Source organism: Crinia signifera, chromosome 5, assembly GCF_055691185.1.
Source record: "Crinia signifera chromosome 5, ASM5569118v1, whole genome shotgun sequence".
NCBI classification, from domain to species: Eukaryota; Metazoa; Chordata; class Amphibia; order Anura; family Myobatrachidae; genus Crinia; species Crinia signifera.
The window spans coordinates 71,044,752-71,070,487 of NC_139221.1; the positions used below are offsets into that span (position 1 = coordinate 71,044,752).

The 25,736-nt window shown below is 41.5% G+C and overlaps 1 protein-coding gene across 2 annotated transcripts in view; it reads right to left on the bottom strand.

Moving 5' to 3' along the window:
* Window positions 1–25,736, bottom strand: part of MAPRE2 (microtubule associated protein RP/EB family member 2) — a 159,883-nt gene that overhangs the window by 40,091 nt on the left and 94,056 nt on the right. For both annotated transcript variants that reach the window (XM_083187437.1, XM_083187436.1), the window contains one exon: window positions 4,007–4,134. In XM_083187437.1, the coding sequence (XP_083043563.1) occupies window positions 4,007–4,127 (121 nt within the window). In that variant the 5' untranslated portion in view covers window positions 4,128–4,134. The remainder of the gene's footprint in view (window positions 1–4,006; window positions 4,135–25,736) is intronic.

Here is a 25,736-nt window from a genome sequence, read left to right on the forward strand (position 1 = left end):
AAAAGAAGTTACACATTTTTGCAGGGACACTGAACTGTTGCAAACTTGCTGGATATAGAGAAAGGAAGCTGTGAAGACAAAGACTGGAGGGTTGGAGCAGATAGGGACTGGGGTGGGGTGGAGAGTTTTTGGGCTAAAAACGGTCACAGCTCAAAGTGAAAGTACATTGTAGAAGCCATAATTTTGACAAGCTTTTAATTAGTGAAGATCTAAAAAAAGCAATCTTGGTTGTAACTCTCCAATACAAGTGTCTCTTAAGGGCAACTGCAGACAAGAAAAAGGCCACATGTTGTCAACTAAGCAACAACCCTGTTCTAATTAATGCAATGTTAAATCAGACTCTTTCTGGGTCTGCGGTATGAATAAAGCTCACAAAGAGACCACAAAAATGCAGATATGCTTTTTCTCTTATTTGTGTAAATGTGCTTACAGCGTATATGTCTGCCAAACACATCTGAAAGTGTGCATCCACCACTTGCCCTTAGGATCCCCAAATTAATCTAACATTGCACTTGGCAGAAAAGCAATGTCAAGTCAAAGCAACGGATCACTCTTAACTCCTCAGTTGTCTCCTAAAACACAGCTCAATTTACCCCCATTTATAAAGTGTCACTCCCAACAAGACGGTGTAACAAAATCAGAGGCTGGCCATAAAGAACCTTGAAAATGCCACTTTACTAGTTTTTTAAGGCCTCTATTAGTGATTGATAATACTGGCGCTATAGGGGAAATTAGTGAAAGCTTGATGTGATCAAATGGAGAGAAATAAAGTTGTAACCAATCAGTTTCTGTCATTTTACAGGATGTTTGAATAATGACAGGAACGGATTGGTATTTTAACGCTCAGCTTTATCTCTCACCAAGCTTTAATAAACCTCCCCCATGTGATTACCATGGCAATGTGTACTGTGTGAATGTTACTTTAAAACCAGTGGACCTTGTGATGTTCTTTATTATGCGTCCCATTTTGCATCTGAGTGTTATTACAGTGACTTAAGTACACTTTACACAACTGTGCATCTCATCAGAAGACTGAAGCTGGGTACAAACTATACGATATGTACCCAGCCTGACATTGGCAGTGACAGAACCCAGTGGGGTAGCCGTCATTGGCAAGTGCATATACTGTAAACATGCTGCATTCTACAGCATTGCCCTCGCCAAGGACATCCCCACATCAGCACTGCATGTAGGGGCAAAGGAGGATGTCCCTGACAACCTGTGGGAGTACACATAGGCCCTTATTCTGGTTGACTCGCAAGGCTGCGAATTTCGCAGCCTTGCGAGTCCACTAAGGGCTGCCCGACACCCCCCCTCCCCCATCCAATCCCAAGTAAAACAAATGCCCCAATCCCTCTCACTCATTCCTGAGAAACCACATACAGTTCAGTATAGGGAAAATAGTTATCGAACAGAGTAATTTACATTTTAACAGTCAGCCTCCTTAGTACAGTGTCTAATCACACCCATATTAATTACTGGTTGCAAAGGGAGAAAAACACAATTAAGACATTCTGTACTTTCATCCCAGTAACAATTTACTAAAGGGATAATAATTTTCTAAGATTCCCATTCAATCTTACATTACTTACATTAGCTGCTCAGACTAAAATAAGCGAGTGCCTGACTGCAGCTACTTCCTGCATGGCTTTCTGCCGTCTTAGACTAAATATGTCAAGAAGAGAACTATTAATATTCCCACCTAGATCTGACCCAGTTCCTCTAGGTAACAGTTTAGTTTCTGACTTCAAAACACATTACATAGAGAATGCTTGTGGCCGGGATGTCTTCTAATACCTTCTATTTAACTCCTGTTTTTTTAAAATGTAATATTTCATTGCCTTGTGGGGCATACACACAGGGAGATTTGAGCAAGATGTGTTTTGAGCAATCTAGTGTGGGAGATTTCCCACAGTCTAGATCTCCCATACACAAAGGGAGATTTGCACAATGCTTGAATGACCTAGAACTGTGATAGCAACAGGCGTCACCATTGCTATGGTGCATAGAAGTTGAGCACAAATTGCTCAGTGTGTAAGAGATTTAGCCAAACTGCTTTAAAATTAAGCTGAAATCTCCCCATATGTATGCCCTAATAACAGACATTGCTCCTTAAGGGGTGTACACAAAGGACTCAGTCCCGGCAATTTGGACTGAGCCCCGTGTGTAATCAATATGTAGTTAGCCGTCAGAGATTAGACTGCCAACTACATCCTGCCTTTCCCAGCTGCGACCAAATACACAGTGCAGGTGGTGTCTAGTGAAAATATTCTTGCCTGCACTCTCTATTTGGCCGGGGCATAGAGACGTTGCGGGGCTGTGCATCGCTCTGTCCCGCTGTGTACACATGGGATCATTCTACCTAACCTGCTTGGCAATTCTGCCGATGTACTGTAGTCAAAATCACCTGGAAGAATCGCCTCGTGTGTACACGGCTTTAGCTTGTTCGCTACAAAACACCAGGAAACTGAAGACACATTTATTGTTATAGAAGGATAATGTCTTGCAGTGGGATGACAGACAGGAAGTGTGTAGGAAGACTTCTCCCTTGTGATTACAGCCTATAGCAGCTGCTCTCGTATGCTCCTGAAACACACTTAATTTTTACTCCAAACATTGAAAAATATATAACACTAGTTACTCTGAAAACCCTCCTAAAATATGGACACTGACATTACTTGATTTTTAGATAAAGGATTCCCTCAGTGTTCGGGGAATGGCATCTTGTGTATGGCATCTGGTAAGAGATACCGGTGTGTTTTACCGGATCAGAGACACCTCTGTACGCTGCCATTTTCCTTTCTTGCAAGTGTTTCAATCTGACTACTACCATTCCAAATATTTTTTATTCTTATAACAATAATCTAGAGTAAGGTATATATACACTTATTTACATTTGTATGCTTCACCTGGTTCCTGTTTACATTGTCTGCTAAAAAGACCACACAGCTGTTCAGCCCAAGGACTCTTCCATTACTATTTAATTTACGTTTTATTCGGTCTGGTTTATGTAATTAATGACATTTATAATCGTGTATTTTAATGGACATATAAAGACATTCACCTCCCAGCAGTAAAGAACTGTAATACAAATATGCATGTGTGTGGTGGGGTTGTGGAATTTACATTTGAACAATTTTAGCAACAACATCTAAAAAAAAAAAAAAATCAGCAAGTAATAAAAAAAACAACAACCCAGAAGCGTAGAAAAGGCTACTTGCGCCAGAATACAAACAAACCTTTGTGCCAACATCTCTGTGAGAGAAGCACAAATATATTGGCTAAAAATCCCAGCGTCACTCACATTTGTTATATGAATTCAAATTAAAAAAAATGTTGTGTCAAAAAAAAGATCTATTTCCTATAAGCATTACAGGTCATTATTATGAATAAAAAGGTTTGCTTGGCAATGTTTACACCTATTTTGGCAAATTCACTTGGCGGTCAAAGGGTTAAGAAAATGCATAAGGTATATGGGGAGGAAGTCAGTATTGTGAAAAAATGGAGTGGGGTTTAAGCACATTATGTTATTGCACAGATGGAGTATGGGAAATAAAATAGGGTGCAGGCCGGCCACCGATGTCAAAGGGGGCAGGCCCGGCCGCCACCGAAGTCACTGCAGGAGATGTGCCGGCATCTACGGCGGCACTGGGCTTCACTATGCACACTGGTGGGGACAGGCAGCATGCTGTTCTAGCAGGGCGCTGCTAGAGGGGCAGGGCGCACTTTGCCCTTTAAAAATCGGCCAGGGCGCAGAACCCCCCTAAAACAGCCTAGTGTGAACACCCCTGCAATTGCTCCAAGACACCCAGTTCGGGAACCACTGCTCTATTCTCTGACTGTAAAAACCACAGTACTGGGATAAGTAATATTGTTACAGAAATAAACATGCATGCCAAAAAACAGATAAAAATAAAAACAATACACATAATGCTCAAAAATTACCTACAATTCTAAAATGCACTATAAATGATTATGCAGGCAAATTGAATAGTAAATCTCATACCTGAACATAGCTGTTCGACCTTTGTGTAGTTTAAACACAGAATGTCATTAACCCATGCAATAATGTCATGTCTGCTCATAGTCTCCTGGGTTATCGAGGTAGAGTACACGTTGACTGCCATTCCCCAGCTGTAAAAAGAGAGACAAAAAGAACATTAAAACTGATTTCTTTTGATATGATCTGTACATTCACGTAATTACAATCTTACAAGATCAAAAATAAAACTGGCATGTGGAGCAAATGTACTAAAACATGTATCAATAATATACAGCGCTGTGACACAGCCTTCAGCTAGAGGTAAGAATCAGATGACGAACCTATGGACCACATGATAGACAGATTATGCACTACACTGTATGTGGATATCAATTTCTATTTATTTAAATTACTTTTTGAAATTCTTATCTCTTTGTGTTCTATATTTTCAGCACCTGAAATGTAGTAAACACCAACAAATTTCCAATTTTAACATAACAACATGACCAACCATTTGTGATGTGTGATTTGTGGTGTGATACAAAACACTTTTAAAAGGTACTGGAACTCAACAAAAAAACACAACCCGGTTACACATCGTGTCCCCAGTTGTGCCGGTTACATATCCTGTCCCCAGTCGTGCCGGTTACATATCCTGTCCCCTAACTTAATATACCTTCAATGCACTTTTGAGTTAAGCGTAAACATACATTTTCAGCAATTTTAGGCATAATACAAGATAAATCTATTTAACTGTGATCAGAGCAGTGACACACAACACCACCACCACCACCACAATATACCTTCTAATGAGACCATCTGGATGTAATACATGAGGTAAGTTGAGTCTTTTTCACCAAGTCAATTAATGATGCAAAAGATAATGATAAATACCACACTAATATTTCCCTCTAGTGTGTAACACATTGGGCACTAATGTAGTCTATGGCACAGAACAATCTGTATTTGAAGGGCCTGCAGGGTGGGGGTTACTGCAATTAAGGGTCATTCCACTATATGGAAGCAGGGGCTCTTTTGACCGAAATAACTACTTTTAACAAAGCCAACTGGCTGTGGAGAAAATACTGCAGCTCCCGCAGCAGCCACTAACAGCTAGGCCCATGTAGGAGTAAACAAGCCGTTTAATGGCCTAATGCATAATGACTTTCAATAAAACTGCAGTTCAGATATACAACAGTGTGTGGCTGATTTTCTAGCATTAAACTAATATATTAGAGTTTCATAGGTGGTCTGTGATTATTTATCTGGCATTTTACATTAATGACTTTTTGTTGGAGAAGCACTTCGGCGGTAGTAACCTGGCCTCCTTTCTGCAGTATAATTATTTATAGTTTTCTGGCTGCAAAATGCTTTCCTGGTCTGTTCTATTTATAGCAGCATGTAGTTTTAATTTAGTACTTCCTATATCCTACAGCGTTTCTTCCTGAACAGTTTATGCCACTCACATGGAGGTTTATCTGTATTTCAGTGTGTGTAATAAATTACAACAGTTTCAAGATAAACACTAAAATCCAAATTCAGACTAACATTTAGTTCAGAATTAATTGAAAATTCATGAACATTTGTAAAGCCGTGCTACTACTTGGGAAAATATTTTTTTAGAGCAAATCTGACCATAGAGCAGGAAGTAGTGACGGCTCGGATGACCACACGCATACCAAGGGTCTTCCCATGCCCATTACTGCAATAGGTAAGAGCAAGCATTACGCTTGAGGTCAACTGTCTGAGATTACCATGTAAAGAGGGAAAGTCAAGAACCACTTGAACACAACTTAAGGAGTGGACAGGTAAAATAATAAAGCTATAGACACACCTACAAATTACTTTGTCACCCTTTAAATGGAGTTTAATTGGGGTCAGATCACTTTTTCATTTCCTGGTCATCTGCAAGTAGCAGCAGTCAGTTCAGCAGAGGTGTACTAACTAATCCTGCATGAGACGGTGACCTGCCCAGTTGTGTCACTGTGTGAGGACAGCATTGCACGGGATAAATGCACTGCTTTAACATGAGTAGGGAAATATAAGTAAATGGGACGTGTTTTGTAAAGGAAGCAGTAGGTTTCCAAAGCAACAATTAAGGTTATGAGAGGCTTCCACCAAACTGTGACCAATGCAATTTCCTGAGAAACAAAGTTGAGCCAATTTGTTAATATAGTTGTCTCTGATCTTCTTTCATGTTCCAGTCAGTCATGCACAAAACATAACAACTATAATTATGTTCATCAAACCATCACAACACAACAAAGTTGTAGCAAACTGTAACTGTATATTGTAGCAAAATAGCCAACTACACCAAGGTTTACTTTACTTTTCTATGCAGGATTTGATTTGCCAGATCCAACTTTTTGCCCAAAAAAATGGAAAGTGCGGACCAGCCTTGAGCTCTTTCATAAAGAATGAGGCAGCTATTTATTAAGGGGTTTTCCTTAACATTATGCAGAAACTGCATAATTTTATGTATCAGGGCTAGGTCTTCAAGTAGACTACTTACAAGCACTCCAGGTTACCTCCCCCAAATTCCTGAATCGCAGCGGCACCTTGGCGCATGCACAGTCTGACAATAATAGCTTTGTATCCTGGAAGATCAGCATACTCATACTCCATGAATCAGGCTCAATGTGAGTGTGGTATTACCAGCAGATAAGCGATGGGGTGGATGGCTTTCCATAGCATCCTGCTGAGGAAGCCGCTGAAACCGGATGGAGGCAGCAAAACACGTTTGAGCTTATTCATTTTACACTTAAGAGCAGAATTTATCCTTATTTTATTCAGCATTTCAACAAAACATCTCGTTTGGATCCGTGGACCATGGGAGACACGGAGAGCTGAGATTCACCTTAAAGTCCGAGGGACACTAAACAGGTGCCTGTAACAATTACAGCCAGACTGAACTTTATTATATTCTGCATACTAACCATGTGATATTAACACCATCTATTTAATTTCTGGATTACAAACTTGGGCAATACTGGACAGTACTACAGGTCGAGTATCCCGTATCCGAGTATCCGTTATCCGAATTATTCCGAAATATGGACATTCCAGAAAGTGAAAAAAAAAATTTTTTTTGCTAAAAACTCACTGGGGACATTTGTAACAGCATCACTGGGGACATGATATGTAACTGGCACTATATATGTGCAAGACAATGATTGCTTGGCATTCAAATTCAGTGCTGAGATAGTACACACATTTTGTTTCACGTTTTGAAACCTTGTTTTTTGAACAATTAAAATATATTTGTGTGTATTTTATGTGGTAATAAAATATATTTGTGTGTATATTATGTGTTCATACAGCATACATGCAAGATACTTCAAAATACATCATTGAAATATTAAAATATTCCGAAATACGGAATAATCCGTTATCCAAAATTCTCCTGGTCCCGAGCATTTTGGATACGGGATACTCAACCTGTACTAAAAAATACTAACAGAATTACTGTATAAAATCATCTGGACCATATAACTTCATTGACAGCTAATTACAACCACATGCGATGCGATAAATCTGTGCAGCGCATCATTTCTTGAGATGCGTGATCTGACCAGCGTGCTCGTGCATCGTGTTGGGTGATTTGGCAAAATCGCATGATTGTACCAAATATCTCACAAGTGTATGGGCAGCATTAGACACCTTCAATATGCAAGGGAAGTAACTTGCAGGGAGGGACAGTGTGCTTTGCACATAGGTCCTGTTCATAAAAAAAATTATAATAATTGTAAATATCCATTATGTAGTCTCCTAGATCTTAAATTACAGCATACAGGAGTGGAGGGTTTGGGCGATTCAGCTGCAAGATTTAAAGTAGCCATTTTTTGAAAAGCAAAATGAATCCAGTGTTTTTTTTTTTTAAACTGTTCACTTTTAATCATTTGCAACCTATTTATTGAATTCCCCATAAGAGCTGTACCCTATAACAATACAAAGTCAATTGTCCTCATCAATAGAAAAGGTTTAGGAAACCCTGGACAGCACTCATGGAGAACAGTGCATTCCTATATTAGAATTTGGGACTGCTTAAACAAGTTTGAAGCCTATTTTTCAGCGCCAAAGATTATTCTAAAAATTCCCAATAAACAAAAGCAAATGGCCAGTCTATGGCAGCTCCAAGGGAATTGAAGAATACAAGTTGATTACAGGAGAATATTTAACAGCAGATGTTACCACTATTATAGTCTTGGATCAGCCTCATAACCATTCCTATAGTTATATCTTGGCAAATCTTTCAACGTACATACTTTGCATTTCCAAGAACGGAGAGCTGATATTGTATGAAACACAAAGGAGGTTTAATTTATGTTTCTTATGGGTTTTTACACAGATAGAAAATGTTTTGAAAATGTTACAAATACTTTTACCACAACAGTTAAAGGATAGTTTGGCAAACATAGATGCAGAAGAGAACAGAACGGATATCAGCACATACCGGAGACGGGGAAATAGCCTTGAATCACATGACTGCAAAAACAGTCTATGCCATAAAGGCACAATAGCTCTAGTTTTTCCAAATTATTTCTAATGGTGCAGCAGTAATATTTATTTAAAGTGGTAACAAAAGTTGGTCCTGTGACTCATTCTCTACTACTGCCCATCTGGAGGGATGTTTTTAGTTTTGCATCCAAGGTCCTGGAGGCTTCACTTTCCCCTAACAGGAAAAATTGCTCTCCTTCAATGGTACCCCTTCTCGGTCCCTAGAACTAGTAGGTATGTTGTTGGTCATATAGGGCCTTATTTTGGTTCATTCTTTCTGACAAAATCCTTCTTAGATGGGCAAAACCATGTGCACTGCAGGTGGGGCAGATGTAACATGTGCAGAGAGAATTAGATTTGGGTGGGGTTTTACTTCAAAGTGAGATCTATATTGCAGTGTAAAAATAAAGCAGTCAGTATTTTCCCTGCACAGAAACAAAATTACTCACCCAAATCTAATTCTCTCTGCACATGTTACATCTGCCCCCCCTGCAGTGCACATGGTTTTGTCCATCTAAGAAGGATTTTGTCAGAAAGAATGAACCAAAATAAGGCCCATAGTAACTTATAGTGGCCCGGACAGACATTGCTCAGAACTAGGATGTTTGCCGATCCTTCACTTTCTAGGGAACTCTCAAAAATTCAGTTACACTTTAAGATGGAAACTATGGAAATTCTCTGTTCCAAGTTGTCCTCATCTCCTTAGGCTAAAGTTGACCATGCACTATGAGATTTTGCCCGATTATACCCGATTCAGACACATCGGTCCAAGAAATTAGGTAAATCGTATGTGTTTTAGATTTGGAGACCCTAGATTGCAAGTGCTACACATAGGATCTGTTGGATCAGACAGTCTCCAGCAGCACTTGCATGGGATCTTGCCGCCCAGGAAGCCCCAAGCGGTTCAAGAGGGAACGGCTGTAACTTCTCCCCGCGGAGAAGTTGCAGTAATGTATGGGAGCATTAGGTGATCTTTGGCATCTATTCTGTAAAGGCGTTAACAGCCCCTCTTTACATGTTCCATGGCTGATTCAGCGAAAATCCCTTAAAAAAAAAAAAAACTTTTTATATATATATAAAAAAAAAAACCTTTTTATATATATATATAAAAAAAAAAAAAAACACTATCCAGTACGGTGGCACATCAGGGTATCCTGGCATGGTACTTATAATAAAAAAAGTATGGACAAAGAGTGAGGGAAATGGTCATTCTGAGTGAGTGGCAGAGCAGTAGGGGAGACAGTTTGGCATTAGGGGGTCATGGTCTTTGTCTAACTTTGTGCAGTAATGTATATGTAACTCAATTAAGAATAGGTTGCCTTCATCTGTGGATCAGCTGTGGGACGGTGGGACATGCTATTATGTTATATTGTAAGACCCATATATTGTGTAAAATGGAAACAAATGTAAGTTAATAAAAATAAAATACAATAAATATATATGAATACTGTTAATATGATGATACATGATCTACAAGGGTGACTACCTACAGCTGGGTAAACACTTGTTCAATTCTCATCCATTCTGATCTTCAACCTACCAATTGGTCAGACATTGGAAGAGTGTCTATACTCGAATCCTAGGTGTCTGGAAAATCAGGATCGCCAATCACCCTACCAATACAGAAGTGTGGTATGCAGCTGCGACTCGTGTATCCAAATTTTCTCACGATTCTTCCCTGTGAGTGGAAGGTGGTCTGACAAATTTCAGAAGAGTGTGTGCAGTGACATGATTGATCTCTCAGCAGATACAGATCAGTGTTATATCTGAGAACTAAGGGCTCCAATAGGATGGTGTCAAAAGTTTTGTCCAAAAATGGTTTCCCATGGATGGAAGTGTGTACCTAGCTTAAGGATGTGGTACTAACGGGCGTGGATCAAAGAATCAACAGTGTCTAGGTCGACAGTCAATAGGTCGTTTTTGGCCAAAGTTTGACAATAACTAGGTCGACATTAACAAAATGTTGACACAAGTAAAAGGTCAGCATGCGGTTTTTTGTGGGGGGGGGAGGGGGGGTTTGTGTGTGTCAGCTTGGACACCTGAGCACGTAGACCCCCAATTAGTGCAGAGTGTACCCCTTATTAGTGCAGCGTTTACGCTCACATGGCTCGCTTCGGACCAGGCTTTCATTCCCAACTGTAGGGGCTTTCATTCCCTACATGGATCGTAAAACATAAAAAAAGTCACCTCCAATAATCTGCGCAAAACTCATTTCGACCTTTTCATGTGTGGACGACCTTTTTGCGTGTGTTGACATTTTGTCAACGCCAACCTAGTGCATGCTAACCGATCATCCGGATACTGGTACAAATGAGCACTGGGAATCCGGAAAGTTCTCTCAATAAAAACACTACGCACACCCCAGCACTAAGAAGCCGTCCTGCACGCATATAGTAAATCTACCACATTTGGCTCTGTACCAACAACTTTATTAAATATTTGATGCCTAAACACAATAAAAGAAAAAATTTTTGGGAGTTAGCATACTCAGCAAGTCTTTGAATTCCTTGTTATTAATTAAACAAGCCAGTGAATGTAATGTCAGAGAATGCTATACATAAAATAACAAGACTCCTCTCAAAGGTTTCCAAGCAGCTGTGTTTTCTTTCTATGTTATCAAGAGCAATAGAGAAAATGAAGCAATGCGGAATGACTGCGAGTGCACAGACCGGCTTACACCATCAATCACATTAGTTTGTGCGAATGCACACAACTTCCAGCATATTGTACAGATCTGTAACAGACACACAAGGCAAGCAGTGTCATAAGCCGGTAATTAACACTGTATAGGAAACAAGAGCTTAGGTCGCTAACTGTAAAGCTATAACTTTACACCTTCACCAACAACACTGTTAATGCCAAGCAATAAAACTGACATTTCAAGCTTTGCTTTCAATTATCTTAAAGATGTATAGCGGACAATGACCATATAGGATTACTCTTACTTATAACATTACATGAAAAATGATATTGCTTACAATAGGGCGGAAAAAAACATTTCAGAAATAACCTCACAATGAAGTACTATTTTATACAATGACTCTGAATATAATCGCATTAAATACATAAAAATAATACCTTTACCTACAGTTAACATTTCAAACATACTTTTCTATTTCTACTTAAATCCCATTCCGATAAGCCCCCAGCTAAGTACTGTACATCTGAAACTTATAGCACTTTTCCAGTGCCTTGAAAGCACACGCTAACTTTTTGCTCAGAGAAAAATGGTCCCCGAAACAAAACACAAACTGGGTCCAGTTGGGAAGCTTCCAGTGTTGGACATGGGTAGAACCCAGGTTAAGGAGCAGTGTAATACTCCTTTTATACCCCGTTCTCACTTCTAGGCAAATTCCCGGGTGAAGCAGTTCTAACCGGTAACTTGCCCTTTTAATATGTTTTTTTTGCAGTGTGAACGGGTCAACCCATGTTTGCATACCCGGATCTCTTACACGGTTAAAACCCTTCTTTTTACTGGTGTTTGAGATCGGCGCATGCAGACACGGGATGACCCGTTCACACTGCAAAAAAACCTGTGTTAAAAGGCAAATTACCGGGTAGAAATGCTTCACATGGGAATCTGCCTAGCACTGAGAACGGGGGTCTGTCGCTGCCGCTCCTGGCATTTAAATCCCAGGTAAATGCCGTGTTGTTCGCACATGCAGTATGAACACGGTATTAGACATACTACCCGGTAATTACCCGGCATTTTGACTGCTGGGTCATTTTCCTGGGTGCAGCCTGCGGCCTGCACTCTTTCACACTTACAGCAACAAATTACTGGGTGAAGCAGTTCTACCAGGTAATTTGCTGAAAAACCCGGGTTTTTCTTATGTCTGAAAGGGTGAACCCAGGTCGTAAATCCCAGGTCCTCAACCCAGGTAAAAAGAAGGGTTGGAGACCTGGGTTTTAACATCTGGGTTGACCCTTTCAGACATACCAAAATCCTGGGTTGGTGCGCATTCGTGTGCAAAAACCTGAGATTTTGGAGTATGTCTGAAAGGGGTATAAACGTGATATACAACCATGGATCCGTTAGAGCATGGTGATTGGGCCAAATTGCAAGGTGTCTGACAGAGGTCACCAGAGAGAAGGAGATTACCACATCCCCATATGGTCCAGACTGTTCCAGTTTTTGCCCCTTGCATGCTTATGTAATGTAATCACTCCCTGGCTGTCTCCCCAGTGTGACGTCAGACATCTTCTTGGATAGACACTCCACCCAACTGCATGTCACCGATTGGCTCCGGTTGAGCATTCAGTGGAGACCTGAAGTTTCCAGTGCTTGGATATGATGCCATCTTCAAGTGCTGGCGATGCACCAGCATGTGGTGTGAATGGCGCTGGCCCAGAAATATCATGGGTCCTTACCACAGAGGAAAAGGGGTAAGCCAGGATCTGACCAGCTTGGAACCATGTTCCATATCCCAGGTCAGACTCGGTACGTGGAAAAAGGGGTATGACACTATATTGTTCAATATCCTTGGAATGAGACGGGTTCGATAGCGGTCTCTGAAATGCTCCAGTATCAAGGAGAGATTCCATTCCATTCTCTTGTCTTATTGGATTGGTGGGTTTTATTTCCAATTTTTTTTATTTTCTTTGAGAATGTTTAACTTGTGACATTTACCTTTTAACAATATATCTTGTAACCTATTTTCTCTGTAATATACTGTAAGCCTTGTAGTGTTTAGTTTTGGTGTCTGTTATCCACCCCAAGCCTCTGACTAATTCGCCAGGGCGCTACCGTTTAATTCATAATTTGGTGTATCAGCAGAACCAAAGCTGTCATGGACTATTGTAGGTCTCAAAGGTACTTTGGTTGGTGGCAAGCGAAAATCGTGGTGAAATAAACACATGCTTGGGGTACTCAGTAAACGTGTCACGTGGCAGGGATTTACAGATTGGCGTATCTGGGGAATCGTCGAGTATTGATGACTACTTATTCCTTAATGATAGCAGATATTTTGCCATGGTTTGAAACCTTTCAGTCTTTGGACCTACAGTCTATAAATGTGTCCTGACAATTTACCTGACATACTTATAGTTTATCATCCCACTGCCAACAAGTATGCTTTTGCATGGAGAAAACTATGAGTCAAGTATCAAAGCTTCTAGAGAGTGAAGCAGAATTTTTCCCATTAAAACCTACCAGCTTCCCACTAGCATTTGTCAAGTACATTCTATAAATTGATAGGAAGAAGCCGATTGGTTGCTATAGCAAAAAATGTTAGTGGTCCACTCTTTACAAGGTTTGAAACATTTTCCAGTATATCTATAGAATAAAAATGTCAGAAGATAAAAATTAGGTAATCACACAGGAATTTAATGACAGTAGGGATGAACTCTGACCTTCAGTGATGTCACTTCCAGAAATTTACGGCATAACACATGTCTACGGCCTCCAAATATTTGTAATTTAACATACTTGCTCAACACATATTGTAGCACCACCAATTACAATATTGCAACATTATCCACAAACCACATACAGAAAGAAGAAGATTTGGTAGAGTAGAAAAAGCAAGAAATTCCCCAAAAAGTACAATAGTAAAGATGAAAAATAAAAAAGTAATGCTAAGTACAATCTATATAATAAAATCAAGTGCTGATAAAAATGCCATCACACCGGTGTCTTCATGTGAGATATAACATGCATGGTGCACTTCTCCAGCAAAGTTTTAAATACATGAATATAAAACACCCGTACCCTCTATTTACGAGTGTGGTATAGGGTTCCGACAGTCAGGAACCCAACAGTCATTAGCCCAACATCGGGATCCCGACTGCCCGGACTCAGACAGCATGGTGAGCGCAACAAAGCCCCTTGCAGGCTCGCTGCGCTCGCCACACTGCGGGCATGGTGGCTCGCTGCGCTCGCCAGCTATTCTATTCTCCCTCTATGGGGGTCGTGGAAAATAGTGGGTGGCCGTCAGGCACCTGTCTGTCTGTGTTTTGACAGTCGGGATCCCGACCACGGGTAAATGACTGACTGTCGGGATTCCGACTGTCGGGACCGCGTCCAGCACCCCTATTTACTCCCCCCACACTCCCCAGTCTTTCAACACAATCCATGTTGATATAAGATAATGTATTGACATGCACAATGCACGCCGCCGACAGCATTTGGACAGAATGCAAAAAACTGGAAGAAATGGAGATCGTTCCGCAGAGGAGGCGGTGCTGAAGTCTAAAGTATAAGCAAAATACTTCTAGCTTCTTATTTTCTGTGACACCTTGGGGTGATGAGTGATACTTGAAGGGGTGACACAGGCTGTAGTCCAAATCATGCTATTTATGGGCAATGTGATATTCAAAACCAGTGATGGCAGCTGCCAATCATAAAATATGTGGACAAATAGAAGCTCAACCCTGTCCATTACAACATAAGTGGCCAGCACAATTTGCGTTAACATTTTTCTCAAAAGGAAACTTTTGGAGGCCGGGTGCCACAAAAATATTATGATACTCTAGGGCAGGCATGTCCAAACTATGGCCCTCCAGCTGTTGTGAAACTCCAATCCCATCATACCTTGCTACAGTTTTGCTATTAGGGAATGCTAAAACTATTGCAAGGCATGCTGGGATGTGTAGTTTCAGAACAGCTGGAGGGCATAGTTTGGACATACCTGCTCTAGGGCACTGTGGACACTGTGAACAAAAAGAAGTTTGTGAACCATTGTGCTAAATACACTTAAAATCACACCAAAAAGAATTATTTTTTTTTTGCCATTAGAATAGGTGAAAAATAATAACCAGGCCTCTTACCTGCTAGGATGTAACAAAATACTGCTAGTCATGCTTCCACTTGAGGGAAAATATAAAGGCTTGAGTTATACTTGCTTACCCTCTTGGAAAAGTGGCGATCCCCCCCCCCCCCCACCTCTGACCCCCAGTATCCACCCTCAGCCCCGTTACAGAACACAAGTGGGCAGATCAAGGGGGACAAGATGTCGCAATTGGTGCTAAATCGAGTCGTGTTTTTTTAACACTGTATGGATATCCCTGCAAGCTTATTGCTGAGGCAATATAGGAATTCATAATTTTACAGTACGCCTTATAATGCTCTCACAGTTTAGTAGCAGCAAAGAAAACGTAGTCAGGGCTAATGTATGGTAACCCTCTTGCCCACCTGTACATCATAAAGCAACTGTACCATGCTAGATCACAGTGTCCAAGATCCAGGAACTATCCAGGAAGGACAGTTTTCTGTTAAGATTCTCACATTTACTGCAAAACACCACATAAGGGAGTGTCAGGAATAGTTAGAATATGAGTAATTTCGGAGATTCTTTCATCCTGCATAAAACGGCTTAGGAAATCTGCTGACCATTCTTTCCCACTTACTGAAATAATTGCTTCCAAATTATTAATATTTTAAAGTAGGGATAACTAAAACGTTTCAGATTTTTTTGTACATGAATAAGTATATACCAGGCTACAGATGGAGCCAGGAAGGGGGAGGGTTTGGGGGTGATCGCACAAGACACAGAAATAAAGAGGACCCCTGTGTAACAATCTTAAATATATATTGGTAGGGGTGTGCTACCTCAGGACAAAGGAAAGAGAAAGAGAAGAATGTCCTTTTGTTAGGTGCACCTCAAAGAAAAGACTTTAAAATATAACTTTTAATATTTTATTAGTAAAAGGCTGCGAAAATTTAAAACCATATCACAGACAAGGGTGGGTACATACACATATAAAAATGGGGTGGCAGGCGGGTGTTTGCTGACGATATACGTTTATTAAAGCTCTGTGAGATAGCGGTGTGTAGGGTTAATACAATATCACTGGTGTGACCCTGTTTAGGCGGAGAAGGGTATTATTCCGCCCACAGGGTCTGGATGGGTGGCTATCTCGTGAGTGACTCACTCTACTTTTTTATATACTGTGATGCGTTACATGGCATGTTATATATACCTGCTGTAAGTGCTGTATTAACACTCACAGACAGTGCTGCAGCTATAATAACCAAAATTCAATCAGTGTGTCTGCTCCGTAAAATATCGGAGAGACCTCGACACTGGTGAAATGGTATATAAAGCCAGCAGGTATTGGCAGAGGATGGTATTACTGGGGTTAATTATACACCCAGTATAAACTGCGAGGGCATATAAGCCTCCAGGCAGATACCACTCTGTATAGAAAGATAGAGACCCAGTATACGGTATCTCTACTGGTAGCACATCAGTGGGTAGGAGCCCTAATAAGGGCTATAGAGTCACCACACCGCTAAGACATAAATCAAAATGCATTCATATGAAAAATAATAAATCAATCAGCTAAGCAGAACCGCCTGCGCACCGCTAGCCGGTACGCGCTTCGCAGTTAAGCTTCCTCAGGGCCCTGAGGAAGCTTAACTGCGAAGCGCGTGCCGGAGCAGACACACTGATTGAATTTTGGTTATTATAGCTGCAGCACTGTCTGTGAGCGTTAATACAGCACTTACAGCAGGTATATATAACATGCCATGTAACGCATCACAGTATATAAAAAAGTAGAGTGAGTCACTCACGAGATAGCCACCCATCCAGACCCTGTGGGCGGAATAATACCCTTCTCCGCCTAAACAGGGTCACACCAGTGATATTGTATTAACCCTACACACCGCTATCTCACAGAGCTTTAATAAACGTATATCGTCAGCAAACACCCGCCTGCCACCCCATTTTTATATGTGTATGTACCCACCCTTGTCTGTTATATGGTTTCAAATTTTCGCAGCCTTTTACTAATAAAATATTAAAAGTTATATTTTAAAGTCTTTTCTTTGAGGTGCACCTAACAAAAGGACATTCTTCTCTTTCCCCACATACAGATGGAGCCACCCTCATCAATGCTGCCTATGGCGTTTGATTAGGCGCGCTGCAACGCGTTATCTGGACACACAGCATAGTGTATGATGTTACCAACGAGTGCAATACCAGCAATCTTCCACCAGATGTCGCTTTTCTAAATCCGCCAGATGTCTAATTCAACACTATAGCGAAAGAATCCGCATTGTGCGTGCATGGTCTCCATTGAAATACACTGTAGCGCAAGAACTACTTTACTGTACTGTACAGTATGTTAAATAGAGATTTTTCTCAGAAAATACTATTGCATAGAAGCGCGCTATTTATAGCGGACTATGGGGACAAGTGAGTATACAGAATGGTCAAAGTAAGTACTGTAGCAGGACAGACTCGGGTTAACAAAATGGCTACCGGTTTTCAGACAGGGCTTCACGGGAGTCCACATCTATGGAGCTATCGACGGTATAGTTTACACTTGTGTGAGGGCACTGCTATACATGCGTCCCATTACGCTACACTATTTAAACACTAGTAGCCACAGATGCTATGGGGGTCCTGCTGTGTGAAATATGTAAAGTATAGTACAGTAATAACTATACAGTGCATACATACAGTACTGTGCATGCAAAATTTGTATGCTATTTGTGCAAGGGGACTTGGACACAAACACATAGTACAGTATGTCCAATTGAAGACCACATCTGTGAATACAGCTGGTTAACATTGGCTGGTCAAATGCACAGCCCCTCCTCCCCGTTACCCTAGAAAACTGCTCTTTTCGCAGAGGAGAACAGAGTGAATGTCAATGAAGGGCTAATACAGTACTTCAGTCACTTTGGTTGGGCGATGGCACTATAGAGTAAGCACGAGTTTATGTTAAAGAGTTCAGTACTACAGTATGCTTTGGATTTAGATAGGTTGAACTCGATGGACTAACGTCTTTTTTCAGCCTTAATTACTATGTATGATTGTACGTATGGAGACGCTCGGAAAGTTAGTTATGTAAACAGGTTTTTTGTGTGTGCATACTTATATTAAGTGTAAGTTTCATAAATGTCTTAAGGTGCCCACACACGCACCGATCCCGGCGGTGCGATGCTATACGATGGGGTGCGCGCTCCCGCAGCACCTCATCGCACAGTACAAAAAGTATGTGCTGCACATACTTTTTGTACTAGCTTTTTCTAGCATAGCATCGCATGCACAAGGCATACGATGCGATGCTATGTGTGCTAGTTAAGCCCACAACGCACGCCGGGATCGGTGCATGTGTGGGCACCTTTAGAAAAACAAAGTAAAATGTCTCATTAAAAGAGTCGAAACCCAGGCCTTCAAGCATGGAGTACGGCACACTTATCCACTAAACTACGACACATGCGTCAGTGGACTGTTGCTTTAAAAGGTTTGTTTTCATCTGAAAACACTAATTTATTTACTGATTTAGTATAACACCAGTTATGCATATGCTGTTTCGTCTACGGTAAGGTTGCTGCAAAACGATTGTTTGCAATTATATATAGTACGCTATTTTTTAAATATGATTTGCCTAGGGCACCCGGATGCATAAGCCTAGCGTCAATGGACTGTTGCTTTAAAATGTTTGTTTGCTTCTGAATACACTAATTGTATTTACTGATTTAGAGTACAGGGTTTTTTTCCTTTATTTTTACACACTCCACCTTACCACTGGTCTGTGCATACATTAGTAATCACGGTCCATTTACCAGAGCTTGTATTGTACTGTACTGTATATCAATCCACCAATGGATTAATGGTGCATTACACACCCAGTGGTGGAGAGGTTTTGCATGCTATGTATGTTGTCGTGCCTCAATGAGCTCTAATTGTGGCACGACGAAACCCACATCTAGGAGCGCTGTCAGGATGAATAAAAGCATGGCTCCAACTGCAGGTATTTCATCAGGGATTTTCAATTTCGTTTTAGTCTAATAACCCTTTTACACCAAAATCCCTGGTCAGACCCTGGTCTTTGAACAGTGGAGTTTCCAGGGTCGGACTCGGCTTCATACCCCATTTACACAGCACTTTGGCCAGGGTCTGCACCATTTACACTAAACCTGGGTCAGCTTCTTGTGGATGTCATTAAAAATGGCCATCAACAGCTAATTTTGGGGCTACAACCCCTTAATCAAGTATCCCCCCAGTCCGCATCCTTCCTTGCAGCAGCACACAGCATCACCCATGTGCTCCCCCCTGCAGCAGCAGACTTCTCCCCCTGTGCTCCCCCCTGCAGCAGCAGCACCACATCTCCCCCACTCCCCCCTGCAGCAGGAGCACATCTCCCCCACTCCACCCTGCAGCGGGTGGGAAGTCAGCGGCGGGGACCCTGCGACGTATGGAAACTAGTAGTGACACGGTCCGAACACGGTGTGCAGAAAATGATCGATCGGAACCATCCGAGCAGGGGGTGGAGAGGAGCGTGAAGGGATGTTTGGGCTCATTACAATATGCATACGCCCCGCGTTTCATGGGCGTTCCCATATAAAACGCTGGGCGTATGTATGGTAATGCGGCCATGACACACGTGTGGGGGGCGGACAGCTGACATAGCTGGATGTTAGCTGCCCACACATATCCCTGCTTTCATAAGGAAAAATGTCCGAGTGGTCTGGAGCACTCGGTGCTGCCTGCCCGCTCGGTCCAGCATTCAATGGTCGGCGACCATCGAAGGATGGGGAAGGTTCCCACAGATGGAGGAGTTGTTTACATGAAACATCCACTCGCGGTCCGTTTGCTCGGCGTCTTACCGCATTCGGACGGTGTGAGCGATCCGTACGGTAGGCGGGGCTAAGAACACTTGGTTCCTGTCCGAAATATGCATCCGTCCGAATCAACTAGAATAAGGGTCTATGTGTTTAATAATCTAGGTATCAAACAAGTGCAACAAAATGCTATTTCCTTCACAGCAGGTCATTGATTTCCTGTAAAACATCAATTATTTTAATACAAAATTTGAATATAAATATAGACAAATGCAATCTGCCTGATACAAGTAAGTAGTACAGTCCTAGTATACTGCTAAATAAAATGAAGCTGTAAGGATGTATATTATAATATAAAGCTATTTAGCTAACATTTCCTAATTAGCTAGCTACATAACCTGAGTAATTCTGAGTTATTGCGCATCCGCAGCGCAAGAAAGCAATTCTAGGGCCAGAGAGGATGGATAAAACTGTATAAAATACAGTATTATTAATTAAAGAATAATAAAAAAAAAAAACGTTCGAAAAATGTGGTGTCCTGCCGAAAATGACACAGCATTTTCATATAGTCAATTTTAGTCATGACAACATGTAAGAATATTTAGTCAACATTTTCGTTATTAAAACATTCCTAGTTTCTTTATCATCACATTTTAGTCACAGAAAACCCTTCGTTGATGAATAGTTTCAGTCTAAGTTTTTCACCAACGAAACGAACACTGCTCTAGTTACATTTTATTTTTCCCCATCTCTTTTCTGCACAATGGAGAGTGAGGCAGATTTAGTGCACACTGCAGTAGTTTAAAATAAAGTTGGCGCAAAACACTGCAGCCAAAGACTTTACATTTGGGGGCCGTAACTCGGTTACATATTACATGTACAAGAGAGAGTGACTACAATTATTCCATAAAAATGTACTGTGAGCCAAACAGCTGTTTCTTTATATAGGGATTAATGTAAAGGAAAAACACACCCAAACAGCTTTCAAACATAATGGTATTACAGTGCATTTTTTAATAGCAGGACATGCAAAACTGGGAGCCATTAAAAATGTTGACTTCTTGGAGTAGAGAACTAGAATGTAAGCTCCACTGGGATAGGGGCTACTAAGATTAATTACACATTGTATAGGGAGTTATTCAGACCTGATCGCAAATGTGGGGAAGTTTCCCATAGCAACCCACCACCTATGAGGAAAAATGTATCAATTACACAAGGAACAGAAGTGTTTGGAGACTGTAGATGTGTGTTATGCTGTAACTCGGGGGAAGAATTATTAAGTCTGGTGAAATGAGAAAATGACATATATAGTGGCAGAGGCTCAGTTTACTGAATACACAGAGAAGCCTTGATGACGGCTTACTCATATATTTGCAAAAATATATGTAACCAAGATCTCTGAATTATATGATCATGTAGTATTTAAATCTGGTTACTGATTTCATTCAGTGTACTAGGAGGCCAATGTGTTTTTTCACTTACAAAATGATAAAGTGACCTGAGTGAACGCACCAGCCAATCAGTTACTAATTGTCAAGTTGCAGGTTAAGGCCCCCATAGACTATGCGATTTTGGGACGATTTCATCCGATTTCGGCACTTTGTGCCGATAATCGGGTGAAATCGGCCCAAAATCGCGGGTGTGTGATATCTGATCCGATCCGATGCGCTGTCCCGTGCGCATCGGACTGGATCAGGGAGGTCGGACGGTCAGCATGTACGATCACGTCCGACCTCCCTGTATGCATATGCCTGCCCACCTGACAGGCATATGCATGCAGACAACCGGGGGAGCAGTGGGGCGGGCAGCGGGTCCCTGAGAGCTCAGCCAATCAGAGAACGGCCAGTCATTTGACAGGTATTTTAAAATCTAATACCCGCCACTGCGCGTCCCGTCCCGACTCCCGCAGCGCTGCTGATATCTATGATCATCACCGCCCGGCCAGGTCAGCACTCGCCAGCGCCGCAAGCTAAGCTCTCAGGGACCCGCTGCCCGCCTCCTGCGCCCCGATATGTGATAAATCGCAAGCGATTTATCATATGTCAAATTTGGCTCATCAAGTGCCAAATTGTGTGTGAGCCTCCCGGGGAGCTCCCGTGGGCGGCTCACAGGAGAATTGGGTCCAACTTGTCCTAAGGACAAGTCGGCCTAATGTATGGGGGCCTTTAGGTTTTAAAATGACAGGAGCAGATTGGCTGCTGCATTATCACCGCCCACTTTATCACTTCACCAAGCTTAATAAATCTGCCTCTTATGGGCCCTACACACAGAGATTTGTGCTAGAGATTCATAATGGGAGACTCAGCATTAGAGATTTAAAAATTTCTCACAGAAAGAGTTTAGGCGACTTCAGGGGGAATATAAAATGTATTCAAATTCACATATAAACGTTGGTGGTATAGTGTCCCCCCCCAAATATTAAACGTTGGTGCTATACAGTTCCCCTCCCCCAAAACATATAACCGTTGCTGATCTAGTGTGTCCCCACTACCCCCTTCAACATATAAATGTTGGTGATACAGTGTCCCCTCCCAAACATTAAATATTCCGCAATAGAACTCCCATCATGTGATATCGGTCATTTTATCACCAAATGTGTATGCACCCTGCAACAGCCAATGCGCACTCCTGCAGGTCTCGTTAACGTCCCACCTCAGTCTGTACATGGCCAGAAGAGGTAGTGGATCATTAACGATGACCATGCCACATTTCAGGGTCCAAACACCCTGTTAGGGTGAAAAACCCGGACAAAGGGCAGCTTGTACCCCAACACATTGAAGCGTATGGGTTTCCTTTAATACACGTTAGTGATTTAAAGAGACTTAAGGTGGCCATACACACGCAGATTTATCTTCAGATTTGGCTGGTTGGAACAAAAACATGGTTATGGATTAGAGCAAATGACAGTTGACCATCTGCTTGGAAATGCTGGAAAACTGACAAACTGTCACTCATCCATAACCATGTTTTTGTTCCAACCAGCCAGATCTGAAGATAAATCTTACTAGTGTATGGGCACCTTTAGTGCTGCGTATTACTTTCCTTCACCACACACGCACAAATGATGTCATATTATACATACACACCCACCCACCCACACACACACACACAATATGTGGTCTATTTCGCTGTCACACAGCATGACACACAATTACTTACCAATACAGCATGAACATACTGGGTGCATCATGTCTTCCTATTTATCTGTACACTATATCATAGGGCACATAACTAAATATGCTAGCATTTTTTCATAGCTTAATAATGTAATTAACATAATCACTAGATTGAATTGATGCTCTTGCTTTGCAGAATGAGTGATGTGCGTGTACTGGGTAATTCTAGAATAAGTTATGTTCTCGTACAGGGAGCTTCTCCCAGATCAGTTCTTCCAATTACACTGCTTCCAGTGAACAGGAGAACAACAAGGAAGTTTCCCTTCAAGACTCAATTGGACCATTGTAACAAACATTCCTAAAGATCTTTTAAGAGTGTCATGGGAGCTAGAGAATTTCACTACAAATGACTATATCTCAGAGGCTTGCCATGTCTTTGGGGAACCCCTTCCAAGTTATGAAACATGAGTTTCATCATGCAAGCCTGGTTATGTCAAGGCAAGGAAATGACAGTACTTGTTTTCTGGCAGCAGTACAGACAGAAGCCGGCCGACTGTACACATCATTAACCTGTGAATGCTGGATTTCAGGATTTGCACACGGAGTGTCTGCAGAATTTGGGCATGCGGTTTTCATATGAATTAGAAAAAAAAATGAAGACTCAAAGCCAAATATAGGCTATAATGGAAACAATAGCCTTTTGTGAACACAGGGCTCAGATTGACTAAAACAGGGGCAGCTTGGGAACAAATGACAAATGAGTCATCTAATAAACAAAACCAAAATGAATCCTTGTAAGAAAAAACAGATTGCCTTAATTTCATGACCAGTGACATAAAGAGAAAAGGGGCCCTTATAGGAGCATTTGAAGGGGCCCATCTCTTCTCCTCCTTACACAGCACCAGTCTAGAAGAGGCAACATGTAATCCAAGTTGCTGAACACAGATTTGTTCTGGGAATGCTGTCAGCATTCACACAGTAAAGCCAGACTTATGTGTCAGGAATTTAGCATTACATGGCTAGAGGCTACACCCATAACTAGCAGTCTGTGTGCTAGGGGATAGTCAAAAGCATATCATGCCTAAAAGACAGTATACATTCTGCACAATATCGTTATTGTGGATTCATCGCAATGTTTAGGGACGTTGCCCTTCAGTCACCTCATCCATGCCTCACCCAGATGTTAGAAGGCTTTTCTTTTTCAGTAGCACTTTCTGAAGACGGTACAGTAGCTGAAAGTATGGATCATTAGGTCTACAACACAATGGCTGACAAGCATTGGGTCGATATGGGTCTAGGTCGACTGGTCATTAGGTTGACACAAAAGCATTAGGTCAACATGGGCAAGGTCGACAGTCAAAAGGTCGACATGGGGGTTTTCACTTTTTTTTTACCTGAATTTCGACACAGTCGACATGGACACTAAACCTTAGCAGCGCTGCGCTCGCCATGCTATGCTCAGCACTCTATTTTATCCTCCCACCACGCCCTAGTGGATGGTAGGGCATGAAATATCGGCTGTCGGCACATTACAGCTCAAAAAAAAGCGAAAAAACCCATGTCGACCTTTTGACTGCCGACCTTGCCCAAGTCGACCTCATGTTTGTGTTGACCTAATGATCTGTCGACCTAGACCCATGTCGACCTAATGGTGTCAACCTAATGACCGTATCCCATCATCTGGAACTTTCTTTTCAGGGCGGTCTTGCTAACGTATTTTTCTTATGAGAGTACAGGCCTGATCCAGGCTCAGTTGTAGTTTAGTGCGAATTCAATGAACGCTCAGTTTTAGAACTGATACAATTTCCTCAGCTTCAAGGTTTGGAGACTAAGAGTTTGTGTGTGTGAAAGGACATTTCAAAGAGTGGGTGCAGCCCACTGACAGACCTGCAACCCTGAATGGGAGCAAATAATGTGTGTGGATGAGAGACTTAGATCTTGTGAAGAGTGAATGGTTGGGTTGGGAGATATTTTGAGATAGAAAACTATTGCAATAATCAATGCAGCTTGTGTAAGGTACAGTCATATATTGGATAAGTTTATTAGATGCATGTAACATGATTTTGAGGCATATTGAATGTGGGGAACAAAGGACAGTTCAGAGTCAAGGATGACCCCTACGCAACGTGCTTTTAGTAGGAATGATGGTCATTCTCAACAGTGATAGAGGAGATATCAGGTTAGTAACTACGATTGGTAAGTGGAAATATAATTCTGTTTCTGACATTTTCAGTTTGAGGTAGCAAGATGACCAAAGATGAAACAGCAGAAATGTATTCAGTGACACGGATCAATGCTGGTGACAAAACTGGGAAGAATAGGTAGATTTGAGTATCAACCGCGTACAAATGATTCTGAAATCCAAAAGAGCTGGATGAGGTTGCCAAGAGATGTGGTATAGATTGGCAAAAGCAGATCATTACATCGAGTCAGGTGTCTGGTAAGGTCCGGGGCAAAGTGTGTGCCCAGCCTACGAGCTAGTCAGTGTAATTAATGTTGCCAATTTTAGGTAAACGATAAATGTGGAAATTCATTTATTTTTATAATAATATTTTTCAGAGAAATAAAGCACTATTTTAACATTTTATACCAATTCTGTAGATATTTATGTTCTGTCTAACAA